The 11,002-nt window shown below is 49.5% G+C and overlaps 1 protein-coding gene across 1 annotated transcript; it reads right to left on the bottom strand.

The window, feature by feature from the left end:
* Positions 1 to 7,101: 7,101 nt before the first annotated feature.
* Positions 7,102 to 9,771, bottom strand: POU4F1 (POU class 4 homeobox 1). The gene is made up of 2 exons (XM_034420246.2): positions 9,371 to 9,771; positions 7,102 to 8,376 (listed from the first exon to the last, which is right to left on the bottom strand). The coding sequence occupies exons 1-2, from the start codon at positions 9,635 to 9,637 to the stop codon at positions 7,342 to 7,344; spliced, it is 1,302 nt and encodes a 433-aa protein (XP_034276137.1). The 5' UTR covers positions 9,638 to 9,771; the 3' UTR covers positions 7,102 to 7,341.
* Positions 9,772 to 11,002: the final 1,231 nt, after the last annotated feature.

Raw genomic sequence — 11,002 nt, 5'->3', positions numbered from 1 at the left:
TTTTAACCGAGGAAAAAGGAAAGAAGGAGCAGGTGAAGTTATAAAGGAGGCGCGCCTCTCTATTAAAATGGGAAGCTTTGGAATCGGATGAATATTTCGTTTCTTGGCACGGAGGAATCGTTCCGGGGGAGGGAAAGAAATGGGATTCAGAGCTTTCTTTCTTTCTTTCTTTCTTTCTTTCTTTCTTTCTATCAAGGACCACGATGAGAATCTATTTCATCCGTCTGGATTTGGGGACAATTTCTTGCACCGGCGTAGGAAAATATCGCCTTTTTGTACTGGGATCAAATGTGGCTTCCTGCAGATAATTTTTTTTTATTATTTGATTTATATGCCACCCTTCTCCGGAGACTCAGGGCGGCTTACAATGCGTTAAGCAATAGCCTTCATACTTTTGTATATTTATACAAAGTCAGCTTATTGCCCCCACAAACTGGGTCCTCATTTCACCTACCTTAGAAAGGATGGAAGGCTGAGTCAACCTTGAGCCTGGCAAGATTCGAACTTACTTTAATTGCAGAGAGCTGGTGTTAAATTACAGTGCTTAGTCTGCAGAGCTATCCAGGCTCCATGGTCATCAATCCTCAATTGATGACCATAATTGAGCCCAAAATGTTTGCTAAAGGAAACATTTGTTAAGTGAGGGGTTTTTTTTCCCCTCACTTTTATGACCTGCTGTTGTTAAGTGAATCAATGCAGTTATTAAGTTAGTAACATGGTTATTAAGTGAGCCTGGCTTCCTCCTTTGCTTGTCAGAAGGTGGCCAAAGCTTATCACGTGACCTTGGGACACTGCAACCGTCATAAACACATGCCAGTTGCCAAGCATCTGGATTTCGTTCACATAACCAGAACAGAGACGCCTCAACGGTCCCGGTTGTAAGTGTGAAAAATGGTCATAAGTCGCATTTTTCAGTGCAGTTGTAACTTTGAACGGTCACTAAATCCACTGTTGTAAATCGAGGACTACCTGTAGCCGGTGAGAGGGCTGAGACGAAGATAAAGGGGGAAACACAGAAAGAGAACACAATTCCAACTCTTATCTCTTGGTTAACTGGTTTAAGGGAAGGTCTAATCTCAAATTCAAATCTCACCAGGCTCAAGGTTGACTCAGCCTTCCATCCTTTCTAAGGTAGGTGAAATGAGGACCCAGATTGTGGGGGCAATAAGATGACTTTGTATAAATATACAAAAGTATGAAGGCTATTGCTTAACGCATTGTAAGCCGCCCTGAGTCTCCGGAGAAGGGCGGCATATAAATTAAAGCAAAAAAAAAACTTGAAAGCGATGTCGAGAAAGAACAGAAATTCAGCCGAAAACCTGGGTTGGAAGGCGGAGAAAGGAGGGGGTGACCATTTAAAATGGGGGTGGGGGGTTTATGTGATTGCCGCGGGTGGGGAGGCGGTGTGTGAAGGCCCTGGGGGAGGTGGGAGAAATCGCAGACGAAGAGCCAAAGAGACGCCCCTTCCCAATTGAGGAACGAGATACTTTTTACCCGACCCTTCCAGACGTTCAGTTTCAAAGCTCGAGAATTTAAGTCCTCTGCGAACGGTTCTGTATCGGCCCTACGACGTGACGGGAAGCCCTGCCCTCCAGACAGCTCTAAACCAGGGGTGAAATCCAGCAGGTTCTGACAGGTTCTGGAGAACCGGTAGCGGAAATTTTGAGCAGTTCGGAGAACCGGCAAATACCACCTCTGGCTGGTCCCAGATCGGGGGTGGGAATGGCGATTTTGCAGTATCCTTCCCCCAGGAGTGGGGTGGGAATGGAGATTTTGCAGTATCCTTCTCCTGCCACGCCCACCAAACGACGCCTGCGAAGCCACGCCCACCACGCCACGCCAACAGAACCGATAGTTAAAAAAAATGGATTTTACCACTGCTGTAAACACCTTTAACTCCTAGGGGAAGCAGCTCGATTCCTACTTTTGGGTAGCAAGTCAAAAGAGCCTTGGTAGTACAGTGGTCTAAAGCACCCTGTTATTAAGACCAGCTGCCTGCAATTACTGCAGGTTCGAATCTCGCCAAGGCTCAAGGTTGACTCAGCCTTCCATCCTTTCTAAGGTAGGTAAAATGAGGACCCAGATTGTGGGGGCAATAAGCTGACTTTGTATAAATATACAAAAAGATGAAGGCTATTGCTTAACGCATTGTAAGCCGTCCAGAGAAAGGCGGCATATAAATCAAATTAAAAAAAAAAACGAGGCCAGGTTAACTCAGGAGTTAAGAAGTTTTTTTAATCTTTCAGTGAGACGCTCCGACTTCTTCAGCACCGAGAATTGTGGGAAGCCGTTGGGTCCTCCTAAGGGAGTTGCCATCTCGGAAACAGGCTTACTACTCTGCAACGCGCTGGGACGGTTGTCTTGAGAAGAGGTGGGGGAGGGGGCGGCAAAGCACACAACTCGCTTCCCAATCCCGGCGAGGTGGCGCCAGTTGGTCCCTAAGAATCCAGTCACTTGTCCAATGGAAAAGATGCATTTAGAAAAGGCATGGTTTCCAACTTGGAAATTGGAGCGTCTCTTTTTAAAATGAAATAAATGGATTCCTTCCTTCCTTCCTTTCTTCCTTCCTTCCTTCCTTCCTTCTTTCCTTCTTTCTTTCCTTCCTTCCTTCCTTCCTTTCTTTCTTTCTTCCTTTCTTCCTTCCTTCCTTCTTTCCTTCTTTCCTTCCTTCCTTCCTTCGGACTTTCACAAAGTGAAAGTTTTGTACGTATACTCAAGTGACACCTCCTCTATCTTTACTGCCCGAAAATTCTGAGAACAACTGGGCCCGAATTCGGTGAGGCTCACCCCTGTTTTCGATAAGCTTATATCCAGCACATATACCCCACCCCAACAAATAATTATCAGCTGGGTTTTACAACCACGAATCAATATGAACTCTAGCGGGCCTTGCAAATGTCTTATTTATTCATTACCCTTCTGCTTGTCATTTGTTCTGACCAAAATCTGTATCTCTCGATAGGTGTGGTGGATGCTGAATTTAAGCCCCTCCCTTTCGACCAACAGATATCTATATCTATATCTATACCTATAGTTATTTATAGGTATAGATATTTATATATTTATATATTTATATATATAACTCTTGTTTATGGTATTTATTTTAAAGAGACCAAAGGTCACCAATCTCTTAGCGTCCCACCCGAGAGAACAGAGCAGATAAGGAAAAGTTTTAAAAAAGCATGATTCGATATTCATTTTATTTGGTCATTCCTGATTTTCAAAAAAAAAAAAAAAAAGATATCTGATAAAACTTAGGTATAAAATATTGTCATTTTACAAATGCATTTATTATTATTTATTTATTTTAAAAAAATCAGATGACATTGCGGGTTCATAACGAAAAAGAAAGAAAGGAAGGAAGGAAGGAAGGAAGGAAGGAAGGAAGGAAGAAAGAAAGAAAGAAAGAAAGGAAGGAAGGAAGGAAGGAAGGAAGGAAGGAAGGAAGGAAGGAAGGAAGGAAGGAAGGAAAGCTTGTTTTGGGGAGAAAACTAAAGGAGGAAAAAGAAACCTTTTTAAGCCCGTCTTTCGCGTTCCCAACTCCTCCCCGCGTGCCAAAAAATGTGGGCGGGGGTGGGGGAGGGGGAAGAAATGAGAGTCACAAACTTCAGAAGGTGTTGTGCTTCTTGACAACGCTACAACAACCCCCTTGGTTCAGAGGTTTTACGGTCAAAAACCGGAAGCTGATCCGGTTAAAAAAGATTTAAATCATCACGGAGAAATCGATCCAAATTTCGGAAGTCACGTCTCCCTAGCTCCCCGGAATAGCGCCTACATCAGATTTAGCAATAATTTCTTTGGAAAAAAATGACCCCGAAGCCCCGAAGTTCCAGCTAGAAGGGATCTGATCTAGCGCGGCTTTACAAGGAAGACTTATATATATATAATATATACCTATATACAGCAATTCCCTCTGTTTCTGAAGGTTGTCAGCATTTGCTTCTTTTCAAGAAAAGAGAATTGCAGAGCTGGCTGACGTAGCTGCTCAATTTAATCGGATTGGGGTCTCTAGGATTATTTAAAAGCCATTGCCTGGCAGAGCGGGGCAGGGCGACCAAGTAGCCGTGTTTCCCCGAAAATAAGACCCTGTCTTATATTTTTTTTTGAACCCTGAAATAAGCGCTTGGCCTTATTGCCATGCGCTCAAAAGCCCGATTGGGTTTATTATCAGGGGATGTCTTATTTTGGGGGAAACAAGGTAGGTGAGTTTCGCCAGTTTCACCTGCATTGAAGGAAACCAAAGATAACAAGTGTGGTTATTTCACCGTTAAGCGCAATAGATTAATCGGGACGTGCTTCAATTACTGGTATTTTTTACTGATGCGGTCAAAATCAAGGCTTTTTTGTTTTTAAAGGCAAAAAAAATGCATTTTTTTTGTTAAAAAAAACACTTAAACTTTAAACTCCATGATTTAGCATGGTACCGAATAAAAGGACCAAGAAAACACACAGCAGCTAATTATATAGTTCATTTTATTCAGAGCATCCATTCGCACATAAGATCTATCTTATAGTAAGGATTTCTGAATGTAGCAGAAAAATACAACTCTCAATTTGTTCAATTTTTTATTTTTTATTTTTTGGTCGACTCTTCGTCTTGTCTTATTTTAGTGTCTTTCCTCCTCGGGGGCTCAAAGCCTCGCTATTAATGTATTATATTTAGCAGCCGTGTTTCGGGGTGGGTGGGGGGAAACCCCTCCAAGGTAAATCAAATAAATTATGAATTATAATAATACTTTCTGGTTGTTGTTTTGTTTTTTTCCCCCAGGTTTGTTTTATTTGTAGGGGTTTGCTGGGATCCGTCTCCCTAGTGTAAGATTTGGTGTACAGGCGTACCTCTAAGGGCTCTTAAAAACTTTTGAAAAATTAAAAACATCAGCGTGACTCAACCTAGGAGAAAGCTCAGCAAACGTACATGGAATATTCAGTGACACGTGGTTGTAACTCTTTTAACCTCTCTGTGCATTAAAGAAAATATTTACAAACGCCTTTCTCATTTGTTGCTTGTTCTGCATTTAAAACACACCCAGACAAACACACACACACCCCTACTTAAATGCAAGTAACGTGACATATGGACTCCACGTGTGTATGAGCAGGTGTGCATGCTTGCGTGTGTGGGGTTTGGGGGTTTTTTTGGTCAAAGAACAAACAGCTGGACTGTATGAAATCACACCCATTTACAAAGAAAGACAAACAAATCATGGAAGACAAAAAAAAGAGTGGGGGGGGAACCTTTTTGAAACTACTCTAACTTTTTAGCGCTTGGCTTCAAATGCACAGAATGTTCGCTCTGCAAACGATGATGCACTTAAAAAAAAAAACCTCAACACGTGTTATAAATTATTAAAGCGTAAATAAACCAATAAACAAACAAACGCACTTCCAAAGACCTGATCCTTGAATTTTTCGGTGCCTTTTCAGGGTGTGCATGCATAAGCTCAGGCCCCTTTCCTTCCCCCCCTCCCCTCCCCATTTTTCTCCCTTCCTTGACTGTCTTTTGCATTTAAAAAAAAAAAAATCAAAGCATCGTTTCAGAGATTAACGCCTTTTCTATAGAAGCGACAACTTATTTCCACTCCTTCCACCCGCTTTCCCTGCTTCTTCTCCTTCACGGAGCATCGCTCTGACTATGTCTCAAAATTGGACCCATCCGTTTATCAATTATGACGCGCTTTTCTTCATCAGGCCACGAAGATCTGCTGCTTGGTGACTCTTCAAAAAATAGACTTTCTGACTTCCGGAGCGGGGGGGGGAGAGAAAACCCCAAAACGATGCAAAACTACGGATGGCTTTCGATATTTTTTGCTTCTCTGCGTTTATGACTGAGCGGAAGCTGCTTTTTCTCGTCTTCCTCCCCCCTTCCCCCCGAAAAACAAAACAAAGCAAATTTTTTTAACCCCCTTAATCGATTCGGGATGAACTTTGCCAAGTTATTTTAGCTTCCATCTCGGGTTGAATTAACGAAAAGCGGCCCCCCATCTCTCTCATAGCCCAAGTTATCCCCATAGGAAAACCAAGTTTCCATTTCAAAAAGCTTAAGACTTAATACCGCAGTACCAACTAATGAAAGGGACGGAAATCCGATTCGCTCCCCCCTCCCCCCCCCACCCCCCACCCCCCGTTGCCAACTCGGCTGTCTTCCGAACGGACTTCATTCCTATCTTTTTAAGAATTCGAAATTTACTTCGCTTAAACGCCAAACCAACTACGGACGGAAATCATTTCAAACATGGGTCGTTTTTCCCTACACTTAAGGGGTGGGGGAGGTGGGTTGGGGGAAGCGAGGGAGGGGGGGGGAATCACTAATTCTGAAATAGCAAAGATCTTTGGATACATTGGCGGGTCCTTAACCAAAATCCTGCCCCCTTTCAAAGCCGTGTTTTTTGTTTTTTTTTCCAGCCCCTCTCCGGCAACAAACAAACGAACAAAGAAAGAAAGAAAGAAAGAATTGGAGCTATTCATTTCGTCAATTCAAAAGGGAGAAATTCTTGGCGTGACAGCAAAAGGGACACTCATGCTTGAAAACGAAAACAATAATGTAAAGCCAGGAAAGCCGAACCAGCGCTATTTCCGCATCGGGTAGATTTCCCTTCCGCGTCAATCCGCAATTTCGTAACGATCATGATAACCGGAATAACCATCATCATCTGCAAAAGACCTCGTGGTTTCGTCTACAATACTAGTGTGTGTTTGTGCGTGTGTGTTAGGTGTGTTTCTGCTGCAATTCGTCTTCCCTTTCCGAAGGGATCCGACCCAAGAAATGAACTCTTCTCTGTCTTCGCCCCCAACCTTCCCGGCCCCTCCCAAACCCCTTTTTCCTTTTCCAAATCTGCAAAAGGTAAGGAAAAAGGAGAGTACGGAACCGGCCCTCGGCTCGGGATTCTCCGCAGCGTCTCGCTGGGCTTCGCTAGGTCCCTGGTCCCCCAGCGATTATTATTATTAATAATAATATTATTTCCCCTCCAAGAGTCTTTAGTCCAAAGGAGAAGTCCGTTGGCTTCCCAAACTTCAGTTGCTCCCCCTCCGCGCAGCCCTCGCCCCTCGGTGCCCCCTCCCCCTGCCCCAAAGTCTCCGCCCTCCGCCCTCCCCCCTCCCCAGGCTGCCAAGGTCTCGCGGGGGCTGTGCGCGAGTCCTTTCTCGGGGGTCAAGGTCAGTTTGCGTGGGTGGATTCCGAGAGGGAGACTGCTCGGGTTTTTTGTGTGTGTGTGTGTGTGTGTTTGTATTTGTGTTTGTTTGTCTGTCTCTCTCACTTTCCTCTCTCTTTCCACTCAAAAGTTTCAGTTTCTCGGTCCGTCTCCGGGCATCTAACCAAGCCCCGCAGTTAACTCACGCCCGGTTTTAGTAGGTGGCGGAGAATTTCATGCGTTTTTGCTTCTGTCTCTGGTTGCAAAACCAAACTCGCACCACGTTCTTTTTGAGGTCCAATTTCTCGGCGATGGCGGCGATCTTCTCCGAGGAGGGTCGCGGCTGGACGGCGAAGTAAGCCTCGAGGGAGCGCTTCTCCGGCGCAGCGATGGAAGTCCGCTTGCGCTTCTTCTCGCCGCCGTTGAAAAGCTCGGGCTTGTTCATTTTCTCGCGCTGGGCCCCCTCGGCTTCCTCCAGCCACGCCTGCAGGATGGGCTTGAGCGCGATCATGTTGTTGTGCGAGAGCGTGAGCGACTCGAAGCGGCAGATGGTACTCTGGCTCAGCGAGCCCACGCCGGGGATCTTGAGGTTGGCCAGCGCCGAGCCCACGTCGGCCTGCGTCACGCCCAGCTTGATCCGCCGCTGTTTGAACCGCTCCGCGAAGGCCTCCAGCTCGCGTGGGTCCGTGTCCGAGTCGCAGATGGAAGCCAGCCCGGCGGCGCCCGCAGCTGCGGCCGCGGCCGCGGCGGCTTGCCCGGCGGCGCCCCCGTGGTGAGCCGCCGCCACCAGCCCCGGGTGGGGCAGGCCTGAAGGCATATTCATGGCCGCAGCGGCCGCCGGGTGCGCCAGGTGGCTCAAGCCGTGCATGTGCGAGTGGGAGTGCGGGTGGGCGGACGTGGAGATCAGCCCTCCTCCTCCTCCTCCTCCTCCGCCGCCGCCGCCTGCGCCCCCGCCGGCCGCCCCCTCGTGCGCCCCGCCGCCGGACATGAGCGCGAGCGAAGGGGAGGTGATGTGCTCCAGCAAGTCGCCCGGTTCCAGCGCCTGGTGATGGTGATGGTGATGGTGATGATGGTGGCCCAAGGGCACCGTGGAGGTGGAGGTGCAGGGCACGCTGTTCATGGTGTGGTAGGTGGCGTCCGGCTTGAAAGGGTGGCTTTTGCCCTGCGAGACGGCGATGTCCACGGCGGCTAGAGCCTCTGCCCGCGCCAGCAACGTCTCGTCCAGGGTGGCAAAGAGATTGCCCTGCAGCTACAACCGACAAAGAGAAACGGGGCAGCGAGGGAGAGGGGGGAAAAAAGGGGGCCACGGTGGGGGAAGAGGAAGGCATCCCCGAGAAGGAAAGGAGGGAGGGAGGGAGGGAAGCAAGCCGCCGGGAAGCGTTAACCAAAAAAGACAGGGAAAAGGTTCGGGTGGCGAAGGAATTCAAGGGAAAAGTTGTTTTGCCGTGTAGGAGAAAAGGACGGATGGGAGGCGGAAAAGAAAGGCGGAAGGGTGGTGGGGGGACAGAGGGGTGCAGGAGAAGAAGGGATGGAGCAGAGGCGTGTGGGATGAGCGGCAGAAAAAAAAAATTCACGGCCGCGGGAAAATTAATAGGAAAGGTCCACCCGAGAGCGCACGGATGCAGTGAAGAGAGAGAGAGAGAGAAGCGCGGAGGGTAAAGGTTTGGGGACCATTTTGGCCGGAGGAGCAGCGGGAAGGAGAGGACGGAAAGTGAGGACCGGGAGGAAGAAAAGGGAGAGAAAGAGAGAAAAAAACAGGCAAGTTGGTTAAGCGAGAGAAGAGCCAAGAAGTTTTTCTTTTTCTTTTTTCTTTCTTTTTTTTTTTTCACCGCGGGGGAACTCGAGGGAGCCCTCCGTGAGCCAGCGAGCCGGGAAAGGGAGAGCAAGAAAGGGCGAAAGCGAAGGTGCCAGAGGAGACCGATTGGCTTGCCTCGGCCTTACTTGCCGGGTCAATTTCGAAGGAGACCCCGCAAAAGAAGCAGGGGGGGAAAAAAATTCAGGGGCAGGAAAGCCCCCTTTTCAACCGAACCCTCCAGAAGGGCGGAGGCGGTGGCTGAAAGCCACGAGGCAGCCGCTGCGGCTGAAGCCAGGAAGGCACCCACTGTGCGGCGGGGGCCGGGAGGGACCGAGGACGCCGGGCTCGTTGGGGGCGGGAGGGTGGGGTGCAGGGGAGGCGAGAGAATAAGAACCGGGTAAAAAAAAAAAAAAAGAAAGAAAGTCCGGCTGGCCGCGTCTTTTCTTACCGGCGGAGTTGGGAGACATGCTCTCCGGATGGCTTCCGAGCTGGAGTGAAGCGAAGGGTACTTGTGCTCCGGCAGGGTCGGGTGCATGGCGAAGTGGGGCTGCTTGCTGTTCATGGACATCATCGTGGCGGCTCGGCGGGTGGAGAGCAAGAGAGAAACGGCGACCAGGAGGAGATCCGCGCCTAGCGCCACCAGCGCGCCGGGCGAAAGGGCTCTCTGTGCGCCGAGCACAGCCAGGCTGCCGCCCCCGCCGCCGCAGCAGCACATCCGAAGCTACTGAGGCTGGCAGCTCCCCGGGAGCGCGCAGGGCGAGCCTTCCTGCAACCCGGGCCGCTCGACTCTTCTGCCTGCTCTACCCCCGGGCTGGCAGGAGATGCGCTCTGCTTCCACCTGAGCCCACATCCCGGGGCTCCCGACCGGTTCTCCCTCTCGCGAGAACTTGCGCCTCCAGTTTTGATGGACTGGCCTGGTCTCTCCCCTCCTCCTTCCTGAGCTCTGCCTCCCTTGCCCCCTCCTCCTCCTCCTCCTCCTCCCCCACCTCCTCCTTCTCCTCCCCGCCCCCTGAGTTGCATAGCCGAGCTCACGTCGAAGCAGCCCAGGAGTCCGCAGAGAGGACAAAGGCCAAGGCAACTGATGTCGACCTGGGGGTTCCCAAGCCAGTGCCCCCTCCTGGCACGCTTGCAGAGGAGCGATGGGTAAGGGGGGAACCCGGCGGCGCTCTGCCCCGCGCGGGTCAGGGGCTCAGGATAGCGGGCAGCGCTTAGCTGAGTCCTGGTGAAAATGCGGCGGAGGCGAGATGGGTACATTGACTTACTGTTACTTTCGGCGCAAACTGCAGCCGCCGAGCCCAACCCGGAGACTTTCCTTGCCTTGCAAACACCTCTGGATGCCGGATGACTTTCCGCGTTGGGGTTGGGGTGTTAAAGACTCGCAATCTTTGCTCGCTTTGCTTTCAATCCGGCAAGGGCAGTTTCAGTTCAGCCTTGTAAAGATAATAGGAAGCGTTATTGTTAAAGCGCTCCCTACGGTTTCAGTCATTATTGCTGGAGCTGGGTCGGCTGGCGGCCCGCAGAGGGTGTGTGTGGGGGGGTCCGACGCTGTCCACTCACTTCGGTGCTGAAAAAGTCAACCTGCGTTTGTGCCGTTGCATTCAGCGCAACTCTTCGCCCGCTCCTTAATAAATGGGGTTTGCTAGCTTTCCAACGAACTTGATGCTTAGATTGGATGCTCAGAACAAAACGCTATATTCCCATCCCAGAGAAGTTGGTGAGCTTTCCTTTGGGCTCCCCGTAAAAAGTATTGGGGGGTGGGTGGGTGGGGAATCCATTGCAATCCATGGATCTGTATGTAGAGGGGAGCTGTGAGCCACCAATTATGGTTCAGGGTTGCTTCTGTTTGAAAAGGTCCCGCCAATCTCTGCCCCCTTATGGGGGACATGGTCTTTCTTGGGAGATTCTGCCTTTGGTGGCATCTTTGCCTTTGGTGGCATCATTCAGAACTTTGCCTTCACCCAAATTCATGCCCTGCTTCTCCTTTCTTCTTTAGAAATGCCTTTGCTTGTTCAGCATCCTTCAACAGCAACACCGGATGCTCATGGAATCAGTTATTTCTTTGAGAGCGATTCGCTTAGAT

The sequence above is a fragment of the Pantherophis guttatus genome, chromosome 5, assembly GCF_059756535.1.
Source record: "Pantherophis guttatus breed Tessera chromosome 5, ASM5975653v1, whole genome shotgun sequence".
NCBI lineage: Eukaryota > Metazoa > Chordata > Lepidosauria > Squamata > Colubridae > Pantherophis > Pantherophis guttatus.
Note: the sequence above shows the minus strand (reverse complement) of the source record. Positions and strands in the feature narration are given on the sequence as shown.

Excerpts from the sequence above, each read along its gene's own strand:
- POU4F1 (XM_034420246.2), bottom strand. The coding sequence starts at position 9,637 with ATGTGCTGCTGCGGCGGCGGGGGCGGCAGCCTGGCTGTGCTCGGCGCA. Across the intron at positions 8,377-9,370 it reads CATGTCTCCCAACTCCGCCG|CTGCAGGGCAATCTCTTTGC; the intron begins GTAAGAAAAGAC and ends TGTCGGTTGTAG.